At 38.8% G+C, this 22,946-nt stretch overlaps 1 protein-coding gene across 3 annotated transcripts in view; it reads left to right on the top strand.

Annotated features, from left to right (window-relative positions):
- lama2 (laminin, alpha 2) overlaps positions 1-22,946 on the top strand; it is a 158,828-nt gene that overhangs the window by 100,080 nt on the left and 35,802 nt on the right. For 2 of the 3 annotated variants that reach the window (XM_087804982.1, XM_087804983.1), the window contains exons 25-38: positions 1,328-1,459; positions 2,475-2,579; positions 3,609-3,752; positions 8,003-8,179; positions 8,244-8,429; positions 8,498-8,616; positions 8,774-8,891; positions 10,718-10,870; positions 15,268-15,392; positions 15,463-15,549; positions 15,629-15,822; positions 18,608-18,750; positions 19,579-19,677; positions 20,270-20,381. In XM_087804982.1, coding sequence (XP_087661108.1) covers positions 1,328-1,459; positions 2,475-2,579; positions 3,609-3,752; positions 8,003-8,179; positions 8,244-8,429; positions 8,498-8,616; positions 8,774-8,891; positions 10,718-10,870; positions 15,268-15,392; positions 15,463-15,549; positions 15,629-15,822; positions 18,608-18,750; positions 19,579-19,677; positions 20,270-20,381 — 1,894 coding nt within the window. The remainder of the gene's footprint in view (positions 1-1,327; positions 1,460-2,474; positions 2,580-3,608; positions 3,753-8,002; positions 8,180-8,243; positions 8,430-8,497; positions 8,617-8,773; positions 8,892-10,717; positions 10,871-15,267; positions 15,393-15,462; positions 15,550-15,628; positions 15,823-18,607; positions 18,751-19,578; positions 19,678-20,269; positions 20,382-22,946) is intronic. The other variant, XM_087804981.1, reaches the window with a different exon arrangement.

Below are 22,946 nucleotides of genomic sequence, written 5' to 3' on the forward strand. Positions count from 1 at the left end.
ACAAACGAACCTTAAAAAAGTGTTTGTCATGAAGCTGCACCACAACGTCTGAGAACTCATCCAACTACCTCCTCCACTAATTGGTATTCCAGGAGGAGGTTTCCTGCTGGAAGCACCTGTCATGCGCTCAAATTTACTCCGTTTCATAAGTTAGCGGCTCACAGAAGTTATTCGTTCGCTGCTGGAGAGGAATTCAAATCCTCTCCTCAGAGCTCCACCAACAATATTGTTTGTTTAGACTTAAAATCAACTCAGACCTGCTGGAGTTTGTCTAGTTTTTTTAGAATGTCTAGAGCAGGCTTGTTCAACTGGTGGTTCACTGAGTTTTACTTTACATTTTCTTCCATTTATTTGAATTTTTTTACCTTAACAGGCTTGTCGATTGGCAAAGCTTGAGTACTGTCTTAACTTGGTAGAACTATCTGACGCTTAGTGTTATTTTTGGACAACTATACATATTTAGATGGATAGATGGGTACCATAGATAGATGAATAGATGGGTACCATGGGTAATTGGATAGATTGGTACCATGGATGGATGGATAGATAGATCGGAACCATTGATATATGGATAGATAAGTACCATAGATAGATAGAAAGGTAGATAGATCAATCTGTACCATCGATCGGTCGTCTATCCATCTATCTATGGTACCGATTTATCTATCTATCCACCCATCTATCTATAGTACCCATCTATCCATCTATCTATAGTACCAATATATCCATCTATCAATGGTACCGATTTATCTATCTATAGAACCCATCTATCCATCTATCTATAGTACCCATCTATCCATCTATCAATGGTACCGATTTATCTATCTATAGAACCCATCTATCCATCTATCTATAGTACCCATCTATCCATCTATCAATGGTACCGATTTATCTATCTATAGTACCCATCTATCCATCTATCTATAGTACCCATCTATCCATCTATCAATGGTACCGATTTATCTATCTATAGTACCCATCTATCCATCTATCTATGGTACCCAACTATCCATTTATCTATTGTACCCATCTATCTATCTATCCATCAATCTATGGTATCCATCCATCCATTTATCCATCCATCTATGGTATCCATTTATCTATGGTACCCATCTATCTGTCTATCTATGGTACCATAGATACTGTAGAGGCATACTTTGAATGATACCAAACTTTAGATGATACCATACTTTAGATGGATACTACTGATATAAACTATAGTTTAATGGATACCATGGATATATACGTATAATATATCGATATATACTATAGATAAATAAATGAATGATATGTTTATTGAAATTGTGTTCCTGTTTGCTCGGAGCAGGATTGCGGCTGCAGTGCGATTGGTTCGGTGACACAACAGTGCAACATCAACACCGGCTGCTGTCAGTGTCATCACTCCTTCAGAGGAGAGAAGTGCAACGAGTGTCAGCTGGGACACCGAGATTTCCCTCAGGTACGGGATCTGAACCGACACCAGGAATATTCATTTCTCAGCGCCCGAAGCCGAGGGAATATTAGATCCTCCTCGGTCACGGAGAAGCTCGTGCTGATGAGGAGAAATGAAGAGCTGCTGATGTAGTTACAACATTATTAGAGTTTAGACCCGACAATCCATTTATTCATTCCACCTGCCTGCTAGGTTTTTACTTTGTTCCTTAAGGGTTCTTTTTTATTTGAGGCAGGTTTCTGCATTTGTATAAAAATCATGTCAACTGTTGGATCTAAGGAAGAAGCTAATAATTGGTACATAAATAACAAATTTACAAAAAATAAAAACATTTTTTAACCTGTTCAGTCCTGAAAAATATAAAAAAATCGATATTAGTAAATGATATTGAGAGTAAAAAGGGACACAATATTTATGAGTTTTTTTTATTAACAAAAATAATCATTCAATCAAAAAGGGTCTTTATAAAGTCGGAGATGTTGAATTACTTACACATGTTTTAAAAAAAACAACTTTAAAAACAACAAAAAAAAACAGTTGAAATAATATACAGAAAAATGATTTAAGGGGGAAAAGTGAAATACTACTTCACACAATAATTGACATTACTATTACCTTGACAACTATGGGGAAAGAATTTAAACACATACAGTGGAAATTATTTATCAAGAATAATTTAATCAATTTGGTTGAAAACTATAGGATAGTGATGTAACTTTGTAAGAAAATACAATTTAGAGAAATTTAGATGAGGAAACACAATGAAGAACACACTGTATTTATGGTGTTTAAAGAGTGAGAGTGACTTATCAATGTGATCTATTGTGTAGTTGTGTGTGCAGAGCAGGAGATTATTCAAAGGATCAATATAATCTAAATGTTTTTATTCCAACTCTCAGATTGTAAAAAATGTATATCAAGTCTTTGATTCGTGACAACATCTCGGAGAATGTGCTCACGTACGGTGAGGATCGAGGACGGCTGGAAAGTTTGTGTTGACAACATTTGTGTCGCTCCTCAGTGCACGATGTGTGCTTGCGTCGTCGCCGGGTCAGACAGCCAGACGTGTGACGTGGAGAGAGGAGTGTGCGGCTGTGCGGAGCGGACCGGCAAGTGTAGCTGCAAGGTAAAACACACAATACTTTCACACAGATGTTTCTCACTACTGGATGACAAGTATCTCCATAAATAGTATTTCCAAACCATCATGTTGCTGATATTATATCTAGTGACACTTCAACCTTGTTTCATTATAGAACAGTCTAAGAAGAATGTAGTCAATATCCCCTAAATTGTACCTTGGTCTATTATAATCACCATTTTTTACTTGAGTTTTTTCACTTTTACTTGTAATAAACTTGTAAAAAAAAGAAAAAAAGAATGACCCTTAAATATATAATACTAATCAAATCTAATAAAAAGTAATTTGAGCATAACTATACATTAAGTTTTATTTAAAATGCATACAAAAATCGTGCGTGTGAACAAAAGGAATAAAATAAACGTAATTAATTATGCATCATGAAGTATATCAACCCAGGATTTTGTACGATTTGCTTTTTATGTAACCCTTAAAATCAAATGTGTGTGTGTGTGTATATATATCTTTAATTAAATAACATCTTAGAACAAATTGATTCCCTCTTACTATTTCTGTAAATCTATGCTTTATTAAATATTTACTTCTATTTTTTCTTTCATTGATTTCATTATAAAATTAAATTAAACAGCCCTTGAGCTCTTTAGTCTCAGCTACAAGTTTAACACACAGAGAGAGAAAAAAAAATAGACATATTTATGAAGAGCTCGAAACACAAAACCAAAATTTCTTCCTTAATTAGTGTCAAGTTATGAACAAAAACATAAAGTCTTGAAAGCATAATACGTAAAAAAAAGCTTTTGCTCATTTTCATTCAAGACCAGTGTCATGGTTGTTCTAGATGTTGTCATGTCACCCACCTGCTGACACACACACACAACCTGTCACGCCGTGATCCCATCACAGTGACACATACTCAAATCTGCATGCTCAAACACACCCCACTATCTTTAAGAGGTTGTTGGTTCACTTCCTGTCGATCACTCCGGGTCTGCCCGCGGGGGGCCTCGCTCTGCAGGTGATCGGATCAAGACAGAAATGTTTTGTCGTTTGCAGGAGAACGTGATGGGAGACAACTGTGGTCGCTGCAAGCCTCACACCTTTGGGCTGTCGGTGCAAAACCCTCTAGGATGCAGCAAATGCTACTGTTACGGGTTGACGCACTCGTGCGCAGAAGCTCAGGGACTCATCAGGATGTGGGTGAGTGCATCTCATCCGTCAACAATTTCTATTATGTGAAGACTGGTACCTCATTTATTGTGGGGTTACTTTCTTAAACCCCTGAATTAAAACAAAACAGTAAGTAAAGGTTATTTGTAAAGATCTTTCTAGACCAGGGTCACAAAGAACTTAACAATCAAAAACAATACACAGTTAAAATATATACTTTAAAAGATCAAGACACATAAGACAAACACAGGAGTCCCAGAGAAAAGCACAAATAAGAATGTCTTAAGATGTTTCTTCAGATCACTGATGGAAGGTCTGACCATGATTAGATCTGAAAGTAAGAACCAGAATTTTTAAAGTTGATCCTGAAAGAAACTGGCAGCCAGTGAAGAGTTTTAAGGATCAGAGAAATGTGAGTTCTTCTACTAGAGCGGCTCAGAATTCTCGCTGAAGAGTTTTGCATTAACTGCAGGCGAGACAGATCCTTTTTGTTTAGACAAAGTGACAAGACAAAGACAGTGAACATGCAATAAACCTTCCCAAAACGTTCATATATATTATCCACATTCTCGCAAAGTTTAAAAATCATTTAAACAACATGAACATTTAAATTACTTCCTTTTTGTTAAACTTATTTTTCAGTTGTTAAGATTGACAAGAGTTAGAGGAAAATGTGTTATTTCGTGGTCAAAAGAGTTTTTTGGGACATCGCAAGATAAGAACCGCGTCAAAACAAAGTTGTCGAAGCTAAAGACCGTCTTGTAGTCCAGGACGGATTCGCAGAACTGTTGCAAAAAAGACTTAAGGGTTTGGAAACTACTTTGATCACATGTTATCAAATTAAACATTTTCTATTTGTATTTATTTAAGTGTTTTAATTTATTTTTTGGGCCTTCATTAAGTTGGAAAGTGAGTAAGAAATTTAGAAAGTTTTAAAACTTACTTCAATAAAAATTTAACTTATCTTAAAGCGAAAAAATAACTCCCTAACTTCAACAGCAGAAAAAAGAAAAACATGTAAAGAATTGTAGTTGACGAGGTTGAGCTTCAACTGATGCTGCCAGTGTGGCATCAATCATAGACATGAACAAGTACTAATGACTTAACTCTTGTTGTTGTTGCAACAGTTTGTTGCGATCAAATCTAAACACACACGAGTCAAAGTCATCGTCTCACCAGATCCGCTGTTGGAAAAATGTGAGCGTTGCTTCTATTCTATCACACCTAGAGTGTGTGTTTGCGGACATTTGTGAGGCGGACTTCTTCTTCGCTCCGCGTGTAATCCCGTGTCTTGTGCGAGTATGTATGTGTGTGTGTCGGTGCCAAACTCCACTCAGTGTAATCTCACGACTCACTGGTTCAGAGAAAATCTTCCTCTCTCTCCAATAAACTCCCCATTTTTCTCCCGTCTGTCGGCCCAACACTCGCTCTATCAACAATAAAATGAAGTGAATGTTTGTCTTTCAAATAAAGCCTTTCACCAACTTCACGGTTACCACGGAAACAGAGTTTATCACTGGGAGCAAGAGGTTCAGATATGGAGGCCCTTTATTAAAAAACAGAATTCTCAATTGACTGCCTGTCCGCTGCTGCTTCTCTGTCCTTACAAAGTCTCATTTTTCAAGAGTGCTCAAACTCCAAGAGGACTTCAAGCATCTCGATGTCTTGTTCACGAGTGAGGCGGGGATGTACGGAGGGAGTTGTGCTTGTAGAGGAAGATTATTTTGAACCAATACAAGATCATTCTTTTTTATCAGTTTATATTTAAATTATGCAACATTTTAAAGAAAAAGTAATTTCTTGATTACATTTAGTTATTTACTTGATTGTAAATTAATAAAGCTGGAGTTCAGGACTTTATTAATACCTCTGGAAATTAAGTTTCAAGTAAACAACGATAGAATGTACGGCAAGTTTTATAAAAACAAGAACAAAGCGCAAATAAAAAGAGCATTGATCAAATGAAAAATAATCACAACGATACTAAAAGGATACAAAGTTTAACATACATCCTCCCTTCTCTCTCCTTCTGCCCCCAAACTCAGAGTTATAAAATCTAATAGAAGAAATGAATGAGTCCCTGAGTCTATTAGTGTTGCATCATGGGAGGAGCATTCGTGCTGAATCTGCTTCTCTGCTCACTGATGACAGTGTTGAGAGGATGATGTCATCATCATGATGGACAGTAGTTTGTCCAGTGATCTCCTCTCTTGTCACCAGTGAGTCCAGCTTCATGTTGTAGGATCAGTCCAGTTTAAACACACACCGAGGAACTTATTGTTGTCAACTATCTGGACGTGGGTTTGTCAAAATGTATTACTCATTAACACAATTTATGGTAAGAAAATAACAGATGAAAAAGAAGTCCGCAAACTCTACCGGTTAAACCAGTAAATGCATGCAATAAAAACATTGATTTTGATATGGACAAAAACCCATAGTGAAAAATAAATGATACAACCAAAAAACCTAGCGGTCAACACCAGAGGAGAGAAATCCTTCCAGGCTGTTGCTCCTAAGCTTTGGAACAATCTTCCTCTCTCTTTGCGCTTGATGGAGTCTACTGACTCCTTTAAGAAACATCTTAAGTGGTTTTTATTTGTTCAGGCTTTTCCTTGATTTTCTGAAACTTCTGTTGTGTTATCAGTTTTATCTTGATCTTTAAAATATATACTTTATTGAATATTGTTTTGATTGTTTAAGCGCTTTGTGACCCTGGTCTAGAAGAGCTATACAAATAAAAATTACTTACTTACACACGTACAACAGAAGAAAAAAGTTCCAGAAACACACTTGTGGAGAAAACTAGTAGGAAAATCTGAAAAAAACTGGAGAGAAAAATGACCTTTAATCTGTATTTAATCACATCTCATGACGTCTCACCTGAGGTATTTTGATTCATTTACAAGAGTATTTTCTACAAGGTCTCCTCAAATGCTTCACATCATTCCTGGTTCTGCGACGACTGCACGAGCCATTAAACCTGTCCGAACATAAAGAACATCATCTAAAACAAGCAGGCGTGGAATATTTCACGCTGACTGACGATCATCGCGCTGCTTTTATTGATGCGGCTTCCTCTTCTGACGGCCTTGGTGTCTGCGCCGATGATAAAAGCAAATATACGACAGGCGCGACGCTTATCTGTTCTGAAGCGCTCACCTTGAGTCCAAGTGCGACACGACTAATCAAAGCGGTCACATTTCATCTTGTTAATTACCGCTCGGGTATTGACTCCTAACATTGGTGTTTTATATCCCAAACAGACATCTATTTACTAGAAGAAGAGGTTTAGTTGAATAGCAGGACATGAATCAAACAAGGTTGGAGGCATTCTTCATTACATGGATGCAGTCTAGACACGAATGAGACGCCACTTATTCATCCACGTTGACTTTTTATGTACATACGTGAACTGTATCTAGAGCACAGAAACAAGGAGTTCATTTTGCTGGTCTTATTAAAAACAGCTTGCCGTTAAAAAGAAAAAATTGATTAAAAAAAACATATTTTTTATCCGCTGGCTTACAGCTAAAAAGACTAGACTACCACCATTATACCACAAGTTCTCATGGCTCCTACCTTTTTATCCAGCAACCCAAAAATAATAAGATGCATAAGAAAAGAGACGGCACTTACCTTCAACCAAAATCTAAACTCGAAAAACTTTACACAGTTACATCCACAAAACTACTTCCATGACTCAAGGTGTTTTGGCAAGAGACTCAAATTCTTCGACTCAACGGCAGGTGGTTAAGTCACTTGAAACCTCTTACGAGTGGATCTAACAACTGTTCCCGTTTGTGTTAGCTGTAAATGAAGCTGAACAAGTTAATGATGAATCCTTCAAAATCTTCCTGGATCCGGATGAACACCACAAAACCAGGAAATATGAAGACAATACTGAACTTGGAAGGTCTTCCATATTCTATTCAGTTCCACGAATTTTGGAAGATGTTGCAAACAGGAAGTGGAAATTATATTTTTAGTTCTTGTTTGTAATTTTGGCGTGTTCCAGAATCATGAAACATGTGTCATGCAGACATAATTCAAGGTTCTTTTTTGCATTAATAAACCATGGAATACACAATTTCATCTATATAACTTGTAAATGATTGTAAATAGTGAAAAAACAGTTACATTTCCCATGATGCTTTACTTCATCCCAGTATTCAGAAAGGTTTTAAATTCTCTCTAGAAAAAAGTAACAAAAGTAATTTACAAATATACTTGTTTTAATTTTGTTCATTTGGTTGATAGTCAGTCATTTTTGTCTGCAGTTGGCTCTGAGGCCGGAGCAGACGGTGCTCCCCCTGGTGGACAAAGGCAACACCATGGAGACCAGAAGTGGAGTCAGCTTCCAGTACCCTGAGATCCTGGTCCACACAGATGTGGTCTCCTCTATTCTCTCAGAACCGTATTACTGGAGGTTGCCGGAGCAGTTCCGAGGCTCCATGGTAGGAAGATCTTTAATATTTGAAGTACTCCTCAGTTTTAACAGGGTCGGCTCTCACCCCTCAGATCACAGCGTACGGCGGGAAGCTGAAATATGCCGTTTACTACGAGGCAAGAGACGAGACCGGTCCTTCCTCGTACGAGCCTCAGGTGATCCTTAAGGGCGGCCCCGGTCGCAACATCGTCATGACGCGTCACGTCCCCGGACTTCAGATCGGTCAACTGACGCGCCACGAGATCGACATGACCGAGGTGGGTCCGGACCGGAGACCATTGGTTCGTGTCATTCGACCTGCAATAGACCCTTTGTGTTCGTGCAGCACGAGTGGAAGTACGCAGATGGTCGCTCCATGACTCGAGAGGACTTCATGGATATTTTGTTCTATGTGGACTACATCCTAATCAAGGCATCGCACGGCAGCATGATGAGTCACAGCCGGTACACACACACACACACGCACACACACACACACACACACACACACACACACACACACACACACACACACAGTCACACACACTTACATTCACTCCATGTGCACAAAAAAATAATGTTCAAAAATGTAGAATCATTTTGGTCGTCTATGTTTCCTCAGTATTTCAGAGATCAGTCTGACCGTTGCAGAAGAAGGGAGGGCCACCACCGAGAGTGAGAAGGCCCGTCAGATCGAGAAATGCGACTGTCCGCTCGGGTACTCTGGTTTCTCCTGTGAGGCAAGTCTAACACATACATGTAGAATCTTGTGTCCTTAATCATGTTCCCTTTATTTATTTAGTCACATTTTGAGTCTGTCTGAAACTAATTCAGCCTTAGATATGTGCTGATTTTAATGCCCACTAGAGGGCGCCCTGCAGGCAGAACATGTTAACTACAAGTTACTAATCACACTCATCTGAGAGAATCATTATGACCAGACTGGGTGGATTATTTTTTGGTGGATTTGTTGAACACAGAATACAAAAGAGAGAGTACAAACCATCTCTTTCAACAACTGGACGTGAGTCGCTCAACACTTTTGCCAGGTTTAACTTCCCCATATAAGCAGAAGCACATATAGTGAAACACAACTTTCTGATAAATTATATATAAAAGCACACATACAGTGCAAACCCTGACATGCTTTCACTTATGAAAACACATCTAAATACAACTTACTGACAAATCCTTCAAAACCTTCCTGAAGTCCTGATGGAACGCTTCACCAATTTTAGATTAAAAACTCTGTGGTTTTTTAAAGTTTGAGTCCTCGTGGATTGTTACGTCTTTTCTTTTTGGTAATTAATCACATGACTACGAGGCTATGGAACGGAAAAAACAAAAAGGGTAAAGCAGCCGAAGATCTTGTGTCGCATGTGTGAACACCGGTAGTCGTCTTCCGAGTAAATTGCAGCGAAAAAATGTAATTTCTATGGAAACGCCAATTATTGTTTGAACAGCAGGAAACTATAGCCTTCGCACCGACACAAAGCAAAACCTACAGCCGTCGACTTAACTTCCACTCGTTTTTTTAGTTCCAATGTACAGTCGAGTCGGAGTGTCAAGTCACTGTGACGCCTTCATGCTAGGTGTTACTCGCCGTGAACAAGTCTCAGAAAGTGTCTCCTTTACTGCTTGTTTTTGTCAATCGAATGAACTTTATAATACATCTTGGGTTTTTTTGTGGTGAAGAAAGAGCTGAGCCAAAAGGCAAATCTCTTCGTTAACAAGTGGATTTCTAATTTCACGTGTGTTCATGAGTTTTCCACGACAATACTTGTCAAATTGGTTCCTCTGGAGGGAGACTGAACTCCATATGAGAGATTATTTGAGAAGCTCTGTCATCCAGGAGAGACTCCTTGTAGAACCAATTCTTCGTCACAAGGAGAAAAACAAAAAGTTGTTTCTTTAAACGATCCACTTGGACTCCTTTCCTCCGAGATTCCCTCTGGAATAATATTCTGTGTGGAGTTTCCCGAGCATTCGAACCCGAGCTGAAGCTTCGGCGAGCGATGCGGCGGCCATGTCTGAGGTTTCCAGGCCGTGTGGCGGCGGCGTGGCTGACAGATGGCTGCTCTATTTGTAGCTGCTGTAGTTGTTAAAGTTTTTTTTGAACGGACGTTTAGCGCTAGCAGAGAGAACAGATGGCTCTTTAAATGGACTCCATTAATTATTAGTGAACAGGGAAGAGAGGGCGAGCGTGTGTGTGTGTGTGTGTGTGTGTGTGTGTGTGTGTGTGTGTGTGTGTGTGTGTGTGTGTGTGTGTGTGTGTGTGTGTGTGTGTGTGTGTGTGTGTGTGTGTGTGTGTGTGTGTGTGTGTGTGTGTGTGTGTGTGTGTGTGTGTGTGTGTGTGTGTGTGTGTGTGTGTGTGTGTGTGTGTGTGTGTGTCCAAACTTGATGAAGGGAGTAGCTTTTAATTACAAGTGTGTGTGGACCAAACACTGGTCAACCAATGTCATGGGAACTTTTGAAAACGTCTGTGTTAAATGAGGATGTTTCTTTTTTTTTCTTTTTTTTTGTTGTGCGATGCTTATCTTCTGCTGTCCTGCATGTGCTCGTGCAGGAGTGTGCTGCAGGTTACTACAGACTTCGCAGCGGCGCCTTGTCATCTGCTCCGGCGTCTGCGGTGCCCAGCGCCGCTGGCATGGGCAGCTGCGTCCAGTGCCAGTGCAGTGGGCACTCGTCCACCTGTGACCCCGACACATCCATATGCCAGGTGAGTGTGTGTGTGTGTGTGTGTGTGTGTGTGTGTGTGTGTGCAGAGGGGCAGTCAGCTGCCTCTAGAGAACCTCCTGCAACCATATGCCAGATTGCTTCTGGAGAGAGTCTGGACAGGTGTGTGTGTGTCCTTGTGTGTGTTTGTTGGGACGGATGTCAGGTTCTGTAATTAGCCTTGTGATAATTAACGACTCACTCATTTTTTTTTTTCTCTCCCTCTTACCTTCCCCTCCTTGATGTCACCCACATGTCACGCTCCACTTATTTTCGATCGCTGGAAATGAATGTATTCTTCTTTAAATGACAACTAAAGTGTTAATTTAAGTGTCTCTTAAATAGATCTCTATTGTAGCTCTCTCGTTTCCCAAAACCCCGCCCACTCTGCTGTGATTGGTCAAACCTCAAGGTTTGTCACCGTGCGTCATCAATCCCGGAAGTCTCCACCTCCAAGGGACTCGTTGTATAAACAAAGCGGGAGGAGATTACAGCTGGCTGGAGGAGTGAAGCCATTATTACGCCATAATGGACTCTCGTAACCTCTCGTTCGCTCAGATTTCAGAGCAACTTTATAAAGTAATAAGTTGAAAACATGGTGATGATGAGGGACTTACTGCTCCTTGGAGAGAAAGATTCAACATTTGAAACATGTGAGTCAGCAGATTTTCCACATTAGTTCCTACTTGCTCGATAACTATAGTTTGACAGGTTTAAACAAATGTAGAATAATCCATCAAATAAAGATGCAGTATCAGGTTAAAATGGTGATTATAAATCAATAGGAAGACAAAGGAATACATCAAATACATTTCAGGAAGTAGTAAAACCGTGTTTTGATGGAGCAGGTTCTGCTGATACACATTGTTCCATAAAAGGATTACATTTGTAGATCGTGTAAAAGAATAAACACATACTTAATATAGTGACTATACTGTGGTGAAAAGGGTTTGAAATACTAGCGCCACCATATGTTTATATTTAAAGATAGCAAGGGAGTAAATTAATTGCATTCGTTAGTCCAGCAGTTTATCTGCAAACTTTACAAGTTATTGATTCACCGAGCTTTGAAATGTTAGTTCTGATCGAGCTGCGCTTTATTGTTTTTTGTTATTTTCCAATGTTCGGGTCGTGAACTATAGCTTTTGTAACTGTCAGTCAAATAAGTCGGTTCAAATCATTACTCGACTCAATGAAGTTGCACTGGTTAGGTTAGGATTTAGTTGAGTAATGTGGACCAAGTGGAAAATCATCAATGGCTTAAAACCTATTTTATATGATTATTTTAATTGGAAACATAACGTTTGAGTTAAATCATCAGCTTTTTTTATCTGTTTTTCTTTCCCAACCATTTTAATTTAAAAGTGGATTCAAGATTTATATAAATGCAAAACTAACAAAAGTCTATTATATATTATATTAAAAAAAGAAACATATAGCGGCAGACAGGGGGCGCTGTAAACAGCCAAATGAATGTTTTAGAGCTGAAAAGACAAAATGAAGATATTTCCAGTCTCACGCAGGTGGTCGTAATGTTACGGCTGAGCAGTGTACATCATTTGCGTGACATTATAACACACCTACACAATGTTTGCTCACAAGTAAAAGCATCACCACGTGTCAACACAAACAACGGGCCCCTCCTTGCAGTATTCCCTCGGGGGTGGTTTTGTGGAGGGGGGGGGGCTTGCTGTGTTTGTGGAAATGAGTAGTTCAATCACAAAGTCGCCTCTTATAACGAGTCGAGTCATTTCCATTAACTCGCTGTGTTTCTCGTTACCGCTAATTACCACGGAAACAAACTCGTTTAGCATTTTCAATTTAGGTCGCGGCGCCGCTAAATGCTAATGACGCCGTTATGCAGCGAGAGGTTGGAAATGGCCGCCAAGAAACAAAATGACTGGGAGGCGAAATCGAGCAGGAGTGGTGGAGGGAGGAAGGAGGGAGGGAGGGAGGGAGGGAGGAAATTAGAGCGAAGGTAGATGTAGAAAACAAGGACAAAGTAAATATTGAAACTCTTGCCTCGAGTGTGGAAAATAAACATGTGGGTTAAACACTGTACGACGACACTTCTACAGTGTGCGTTTGTGTCTGATGTAGTATTAAATAAATACGCTATGAGTGAGAGATTTTTGTTTTTCAAGCTATATTTTTAATATATAGCAGTTGTTTAACTCTAAAAAATCTACAACTGGATATTTCAACTTATAACAAAGTAACGAGAATGACATGAATAACCAAACAAATATGTACTTTAGACAGATCGATAGATGAACTTCATTAATCCCTCTGGAGGTCTCCTTCGAGAAATTGTTTTTCCAGCTCACAGCAGACGATTGTTTCATAAAAACAAGAACAAATTGCAATAAAAAGAACAAAGTGCACGGATGACAAAGTGCAAATAAAAATAAAATGGATCAAAGAAAAATGACAAAGAAAAGGTTACAAAGATTAACACAGAATAGAATTATCTTTTCACTTCACTCCAACCCCAAACTCAGAATTAAACAATCTAATGGCACGAGGAATTAATGAGTCCCTGAGTCTATTAGTGTTGCATCATTGGAGGTGAGCACCCGTGCTCCATATGCTTCTCTGCTCACTGATGATAGTTTGACTGAAAAATCTTGCTCTTTAAACACCCCAGGCCTTTTTGAAAAGTGCTATACAAATAAAAATGACTTACTTACTTACTTACTTCTTTTTGTCTGGCTCCCTCCCAGTGAACTCATCACAGCCACTTTCTACCCACTTTTTCAGAACATGTCATTCATCCTTGTTAAGATCCTACACCCTTTCAATCTTGTTTCTTATCACACATATACCGAGGGAAAAGTGATAAATCTGGTCAGTGTTTGGTGTTCGGGCAACAAAGGGTTAATAACCGACTCAGCGGTTTTGATTGAAGCTGATCTCTGTAAATTTGGAACCACACACTCTCCATGAGTGAAGTGAGTAGCAAACTTACTAAGACGACACAGACACATATTGGTGCTAAAAAGAAGGGAAGAGTCACTAATGTGACAGATTTCCCTCCTGGCTCTCGTCACATCAACGTGTGAACCAAAGCAAATAGTTGTTCCTCAACTCCAGAGGAAGAGGAAGCTTACTAAGCTCTTTCCGATGTGAGATTGAACCTATTGACCGTCAGCCCCCCCGCTGGGCTCATCACGCGAGGAGAAGGACCAGGACGAGGAGAGAAAGTCCAGTTCATTATCGCAGCTTTTTTTCCCCCACTGGAGGTAAAAATAAATAAAAGCTTCATCATGATGGAGAAGGATCAAAGGAACATCCCAGACTCCAAAGACTGTCCAAACACAATGTAGTTATCACCTATAGATGGGGTTCTCAACATTCCCCCGCGTTAAAATAAATTAGCAAAGTATTAGTTTTCACTTAACATAACAATAACTAGAAGAATTGCATTTGCACAAGAAAATGCAGTGTGAGTGCTGAATCTGCTGAATCTGAACTGAAATTATTGAAAGTATTGAATTAGTATTCAAAGTAAAAATGTGTGGAAACTGTTGAAATGATGCATGAAGAAGAAACACTCATGTGAAAATATTCAAATAAACTGAAAAAGGTTGAGAAGAAGAAAGAAAGAAGAATATAAAGAAGGAGAAGAAAGAGAAAAAGAAGAAAAAAAGTAGTAGAAGTAGAAGAAGTAGTATAGCTAGTAGTATAAGTAGTAAAAGCAGTAATATAATTAGGAGTATTAGTAGAAGAAGTAGTGGAAGTAGAAGCATTAGTAATAATGGGAGTAGAAGAAGTACTAGAATTAGTAGTATAAGTAGAAGAAGTAGAGGAAGTAGTAGAATTAGTAGTATAAGTAGAAGAAGTAAAGGAAGTACTACAACTAGTAGTATAAGTAGAAGAAGTAGAAGAAGTAGTAGAATTAGTAATATAAGTACAAGAAGTAGAAGAAGTAGTAGAATTAGTAATATAAGTACAAGAAGTAGAAGAAGTAGTAGAATTCGTAGTATAAGTAGAAGAAATGGAGCAAGTATTATAATTAATAATATAAGTACAAGAAGTAGTGGAAGTAGAAGAATTAGTAATAATGGGAGTAGAAGAAGTACTAGAATTAGTTGTATAAGTAGAAGAAGTAGAGGAAGTAGTATAATTAGTAGTAAAAGTAGAAGTAAGTAAGTAGAAGTGGAATTAGTAGTATAAGTACAATCGGTAAAATCAGTAATATAATTAGTAGTATAAGTAGTAAGAGCAGTTGTAGAAGTAGTATTAAAAGTGTTAGTATAATTAGTATTATAAGTATAATTAGTAAAAGCAGTAAAAGAAGAAGTAGTATTAGTAGAAGAATTAGTAATAATGGAAGCAGAATAAGTAGTAGAAAATACAGAAACAGAAAACAAAGTATATTCAATCTTTGTGTGTGTTCAGAACTGTCAAGACAACACTGAGGGGGATCAATGTGAGCGTTGTGCTCCCGGGTTCTACGGTGTGGTCCGAGGTTTCCACGACGACTGCCAGCCCTGTGCCTGTCCCCTGACCGACCCGGAGAACAAGTACCTGCTCCGTCCACCTGCAGCACACACACCTGCCGTCCAAGGTCTGAGTAACAAAGTCTCTCCATAGTTTCAGTCCCACCTGCGTGGCCGAGGGCTTCAGCGACTACAGGTGCACGGCCTGTCCGGAGGGATACGAGGGCAAACACTGCGAGAGGTCAGACCCTCACCGTGACCTCCAGACACCCTAGAATTGAGGAGTTTTTCATTTTTCTTTGTCGTTCCTGGGATTGCAGGTGCTCCACTGGTTACCGTGGTAACCCTCAGATGCCCGGCGGCCACTGCGAGGAGTGTAAGTGTTCGGTGTGGGGGGCGTGGCCGGCGCCGTGTGACCCCGTCACGGGTCAATGCCAGTGCAGGGACGGGGTCACGGGGACCTCGTGTGACCAGTGCATGGACAGGCATGTGTGTGGACCGTCTGGGATCATCTGTAAGACTAACACACGCCTCACCTTCACATGTTGTTTGGTGTGTTGACAGTAACAGTTGTTGATAATAACAGAAGTAATTCAAGTTCAATTAATTTTCATTAAGATTAGAAAATTAATTTTGATAATAATTCAAATAATTCAAAAATGCAATTTCTAAATTTAAGATTTGTTTCCTTTTTCATTGAATTCACCCTTGTGTTATCTCAGGGTCAAGTTGACCCAGAGGCAATAAAATGAATGCGTTTGTGTGTCAAGGTGACCTAGTTTCATCTTGACTCAGAGACAACACAAGGGATACCACAAACACATTTGTTTTTGTAATTCTAATTCCAATTATTCAAAAATGCGTTTTCTAATTTCAATGTCGTTTTATTTATTAAATTAAGCTATTCAATAAAAACAAATTAACCCTTTCATATAAAAATAATTTAATTAAATTATCAAAAATACTAACTCAATGCTTAAAAAAAACAAACTTTAATACTTTGTTGAATAATTTAATTAAATAATTTTCATTGAATTTATACATTTTCAAATTTTTAAAAATGTGGAAAAACTGATAGAAAAAATCTGTTTTATATTTTTATTCCAACAATTCGAAAATGTTTTTTGTTTGTTTGTTTGTTTGTTTCCTTTTATGTATTTAATTAAAGTATTCAATAACATCACATTTAACCTTTCAACATAGAAATTGTTGAATACAATTAATTTAAAAAAATACAGGATTTAATTTTCGACTTAATAATGTAAAAACAAAACAAAACAATAGTTTAAATCATACCTTTCACATTTTTATTATAAAAGGCCTATTATTTTATGATATTATATATTATAAATTAATAAATATATTATTATAAATATAATGGTATTTATTTAAGTCAATACTCATGACATTGCTTTAGTTGCATACAGGATGTGTTTTTTCTTTTAAATTATTATTAAAAAAGTGTGTTTTTTAAATATTTATTTCTTCAGGTTTTCATGAAATGTTTCCTCTGATAAATGTCATGATTTTGCTATAAATGTGATGATTTTGCTATAAATGTATTGCTGTTGAGCTGAGACATCGTTGCAAACCTTGTTGCTGCAACTTTAACATGTTTTTTTTTGTTGTTTTTTGCATTTTAACCGTGTTTTGTTCATGATGTGTACAAAAGCCAGTTCATTTTTTTCACCTCAGAGTTCAGAAGTTGAACAAAGATTCTATAGGTGATTAATATTGGTGAACTTAAAGTGATTCTATAGAAAATCTCGGTTGATTTCAAACAAGAGGCTTATTTTAGGGTTTCCATGGAAACCAGAGCAACCGTGGCAGGACTTTAAATGCACGTCATCTGGAAATAAACGTAGTCAATCTATTGTGGCCTTAACACAGATTTACTTCAGGTTCTTTCGAAGCAAGTCGAGACTTTGTTCTCAATGATACGACCATTGAGTCAAAACCAACTCTTGTCCTCGTGAACATCACGTCTAAACATCACGTCTTCTCAACATTCGCTCCTCGGACGATCAACGACCAGGTAAACTACCGGCCAAACGCTGAGAAAATAAATTCCTAGAGATTTCTGGTCCGAACTCTCCCGCGAGGCTCTGACCCGACTCCGTGGCCCCTTTGTGCCGGACCCCTCCGGACAGAGACGATAAACTTCAGTTTTAAGGTGGAGGTCCTGGAGCAGTGAAGGGTTTTCATCTAGAGAAGAGCTGCACACAAGTGTCTGTGTCAGAGATGGATCGACTAGAAAGTGAATTTGTTCCATTTCACTTTGATTTCCCCGTCAGGAGTTTGAATCTTCTCCATAAATCAGAGTGTGTGTGTGTGTGTGTGTGTGTGTGTGTGTGTGTGTGCGTGTGTGCGTGTGTGTGTGTGTGCGTGTGTGTGCGTGCGAGAGACGCACTTGTGTTTCTGTGCTGGATCTAACGCCGACTCACGCATGAAGCCTCTCCTGGCGAGTGGATCAGTTCCAGGGATCGTCGACATCCTCGCGACTCATCTCTGGTCACGACTCTGAGAGCGGAGCCACATCCAGCCACTGATATAGTTCTGGACCATATTATACCCATAATGCACTGCACATTTGGACCAAATGAAACTTTTCTTTCACAGAAGACGTAGAACCACATTGAGGGGCCACATTCATCTTATAGTCCTGCAATGCATGCTGGGATGCTCGGTTATCTAAACCTTTTCTGATATATTATAAAAGATCAAAGGTTTGAACAAGTTGCAGGTAAAAAAATATTATTATTATTTAAATAATTGTATTCAATATTAAAATGATTAATATCATTATTTAAAATTAAAAAATTTAAATGTATTAATTAATTGTTGATATCGTATTTGGCTATTGTTATATTTCATTGTTGACCTATTAATTTTCCTTATAAAAAATGGGGAAAATGTGTTTTTTTTATTTTTATTTTGAATAATTGAATCTATTGTGAAAAATGTCAAATATAAATAAGAAGGAAAAATATATTCTACACTTTTTTTAATTACATTTCTTTTTTTAATTTGTTGTCTTTTATTATTGAATTCAAACAACCTTTTAATATAAAGAATATAAAATTCAATTATTAATTCAATGTTTAAAAATATTTTTAAAAACATTTCAACACTTAAACGATAACTTTCAACTGAATATTCAATATTCTAAAGGATATATATTGTCTGGATATAGATGAGTTTTTTTCTGAGTCATGGTTTGTAAGTGTTGTTTTGAGCAGAAAATCTTACAGCAAAAACTTCTTCTCTGGTCGTGATGGATGTTGTTTTGTTTCCTCCAGCCTGCGACGACGAGTGCTCCGGCTTGTTGATCAGCGACATGGACCGTCTGTACCGCATCGTCACCGACGTCACCCTCACCACCCCCCTGCCGCCCCCTTACAAGATCCTCTACCACTACGAGAACATGACGGAGGAGCTGAAGGTAGAATCCTGAGCCTCCTCAACGCTTGTCTTGACCTCATTAGTTCAAGTTTAACTCCGTGATCTGATGGAAAACTCCGGCATGTTTGGTTCTTTAAACTGTGAAACAGCTTGTTAGTGCCATTGAATTGGTTAAATAAGAGACAATCTCTCTGTTGATGGTTGTTATTTGGTTCACTCCACTCTTTTTGGTCTAAAACATGATTTATTTCAAAAGAGAAAACAAGTTGTAGTATTTATAATGGACATCGCTCAAGGTATCTTCCTAATCAATTTCAAAACAAAGGTGCTACCAATAAATTCCGTTAAAAAAAAAAGGTTAAACTAAAATCTGCGGCTTAAATACATTTATATTATTCATAATTTCAAAGCTTAAGGTAAATATTGCTAAAATAAAACTTTATAAAATGTGAATATCGTTTTTTGAATCTGTAACGCACACTTTTGTTGAGTTACTTATGTGTAAATATGCATTTTAAGCATCATTTTTGTGTCATTAAAAAAAAATAGACACTGAAAATCAATATAAGTTTGGAGTAAAGTTGTTAAATCAACGCCTAGAATCTTCTCACATATGAGAGATCATGTGTTCAAGAGTTAAGAGAGATTTCTATCTTAAACAATATAAATATAATTAAATAAATGTTTCCATGAAAATATTTCTGTTTAAAACGAGTTTATAATTGAACCATAACAATTCAATAAATGGTCTTAAAGTAAGAGGAGAACCTTCTGTTTCTTTCCTTCCTGCTGCTGTTTGTCTTCATCATCCAGGATTGAAGAACCGTGAGTCCGATCACGTCTGACATCTCCTCCTATAATCCCTCAGCACAGACTGTCGCCCATGAAAGCCCCGGAGAGATTACTGCAGCTGGCCGACTCCAACCTGGGATCACTGGTGGTGGAGATGGACCAACTCCACAGTCGGGTAAAGACTTACCTCACCTGACCTATGACCCCCTTCCTTCGTGCCGGCGTCTGGGTGGAGACGAGCATGCTGGGAAATCAAACTTCCACCTGGATCGTTTGCTTCACAACGTGTTTGGAAGTGAAAGTTTGTTGTCGAAGTGTGGAGGCAAAGGTCGGTCGTCGTCCCGGTGACCTCGACGTGTGCCGTCAGTCGGACACAACAACAATAATGACCTGCTCCATTTGTTTCTCTCTGCGTCTATGGAACTGTGTTTCCAGCATCCGTCAAGGATTCCTCGGTCTCCCCTCGTCCTCGCCTGCGCTTTTGTCAATGTTGCGTCTTATTTTTTTTCTCTCCCCCCGGTCAATAATTCATCAAGGTTTGAGAAGATATGTGGCGTCGAGAGAACAAAGAGTAAACAGACGCCGTGAGCAGCCGTCGTCGTGCTGTCATTTCCTCCGCCTTTTTTTTCTGACACCGGTCAATAGCTACGCTCACTTATTCAACACAAGGTTATTATTTCATAACGTGTGTGTGTGTGTGTGTGTGTGTGTGTGTGTGTGTGTGTGTGTGTGTGTGTGTGTGTGTGTGTGTGTGTGTGTGTGTGAAGGCCACTAAGGTGTCTGCTGACGGAGAACAAGTGGAAGACGACGCCGACAGAATTCATAAGCGAGCCGAGGACCTGGAGCAGTTCATCAGGGACACGCTGCTGGGAGCCACAGGTAGGGAACTGACTCGCACATTTCTGCGTCTGCAGCTCCCGCTCGGAGGATGATATTGCATCGTAGCAAATGAAGTGTTAAGCCTCCTCGTGGTAATTCGGATGATCGCATTAGAGGTGGATTGTGTGGCGAGAAGCTAATGAAATGAATAATTGTACGGCAGGAGAGAAATGTAACTTATTAAATATAGATGTGGGACGGAAGTAGTCGCAATGGTGCGACAAAGTATTTTTTTACTTGTGAGTCACCTTCCGCACCAGGATATTAACCCTTTAAGTGCTGCGATTATGACCGGCAGTTTAGTGACAACACATTTTTGCTATTTTTATGAAACTTTTTTTTTTAAGATGCGCTTAAAATGACAACATTTTAATATAAAATGTGTTGAATTCAGTGTCTTGTATCACTAGGGTTGTGTGTTGGAAAGAATCTGTCGATATGATACGTATCATTATACAGAGACAACAATAAAATGTATAGTAATACTGTAGTAACAAATATATATGTGTAGTATTGTCCAGTACTTGACTCTGGTGTTACAGTATTTACAGACCACATGACTCTTGACGAAGTCGTAACTGCTTTCATTTGTTTTCAAACCAAAATATTTCCAAACAACAGCTTTAAAAGCTGCTGTATCCTCTCGTCCTCAGTCATCACCGGGACATCCCAGGATTTGAATTGTTTTTATAGTTGTGATGTCAACTGCTGCCCCCTAGCAGATGGAAGTTCAATTGCGACACAAAAATAAACAAACACTGGGAAAATTTTCATGTTAATTGTAAATAAAAATAAAAAACCTAATTATTTCATTTTACACTTTTAATGTATGGAACTATAAACCAACAACATAACCATGGTTACAAAATTATAAAAAATAAAAAAAAACTATATCCTCTCGTCCTTAGTCATCGCTGGAATCTTTCTGTATTTTATTATTTCTTTAGCTGCGGAGGACTGCTGCCATCTAGCGGCCAAAAGTTTAAGAGCAACACAAAAATTAACAAAGACTGTGAATATTTACGCGTTAATTGTAGAATTTAAATTGTTGAAATATAGACAATGAAAAGAAAAGATTTGAAGGCAAAAAATCAACACACTAGATACGTCGTTGTCGAATCCTTACAAGAAATATTGTGATATTTAAGTGTATCACTCCTAATTTCTACCAAATGTACAAATAATATTTGATCCATATTAAAATTAAAGTGTGCTGTTGAAGTTGAATCACTGGAAAAAAGATAAAATTATCAGACTGCATTTAATGCCGCCCTTTAACGGGGGCCACATAAAGTCAGTCAAAGGGCCACATTCGGCCCCCGAGCCATAGTCCATGATCCCATATTCACCTGTTGGACAGAGGTTTTCTGCAGATGAAAAGTTGTACCATCCAGCAGGAACTCTGAGAGGAATGCTGGTTATCCATGGGATCAAATCCCTTTATCTTCCAATGACATCAGAGGGACGATGAGTATGACATTTTAAGGCACGTCGTTTCAAACTGGCAATCTGGTGTGGAACGAAAGAAGTTGACAAGAGTCTGGTTGCCATGAAGACAGTCGTCACTCGTTGTACTTCCTCTAAAATAAAAGTGATCAATTATTAAATCAGACGTTTTTCTCAGAAAAGTTGGAAAATAAGTTGCTGGAAACACTTTAGGACTCATGAAAATTTGTGTTGTGGCTGCGAGCTCCCTCTGATGACGGCGCGTACGTGTGTGTGTGTGTGTGTGTGCGTGCGTGCGTGTGTGCGCGCGTTCGTGCGTGTGTGTGTGTTCTAAGTGTGTGTTCTAAGTGTGTGCAGTTCCCAACTATGATTGAGAGTGGCAATTAGAGACTTAATTAGTTGCCATCACAAACACACACTTGATTACACACCGGACTCAAAAACACCAGTGGAAATGTGCTCATAACTGCCTGTCTCACACACACAAGAACACACACACACACACACACACACACGTACTGTACACACGTTCCTCTGCGTGCTCATGTTTGCCAGATACCGTAATACGATTCCATCCACGTTTTAAGTGCTTAATTGGCTTTTAAATCCGACTATGTAATTACACGGCTGTGTGACACACACAAACACACACACACACACATGCACTACAGCTGTTCATTAGTGTGATGGCTTTGGTTCTGTCTCGGCTCTAATCATATCAAGTTTACATTTCCAATGAGAGGAGGCACCGCAAACGCACGCGTCCGACCACCCACACACACACACCTTCAAACATCTACACACACCGTTAAAGTTTTAACTTGCTTTAATCTTATCTGGCTCCCGATGAAAGACTCACACAGACACACACACACACACACTGACGCGTGTGTCGTTCACTCGGGTAAACAAATCCTCACTCCTCATTAGGGGCTTCGGTATCAAGGAAAATTGTGTTTTTGGCTGAGATTGTGATCTTTTAGTGCCGTTTGGAATCACGTCTGTCACGCACAGAGTCGTTCGTGTGATCCAGTCGCACAACATGTCGGTGTTTACATCGGCACATCTTCACTCTACATCAGTGTCACAGTAGAAACCTGTTTTATTCTCCTTCCTGTT

This window comes from Callionymus lyra, chromosome 13 (assembly GCF_982586985.1).
Source record: "Callionymus lyra chromosome 13, fCalLyr1.hap1.1, whole genome shotgun sequence".
Classification (NCBI taxonomy): Eukaryota; Metazoa; Chordata; class Actinopteri; order Syngnathiformes; family Callionymidae; genus Callionymus; species Callionymus lyra.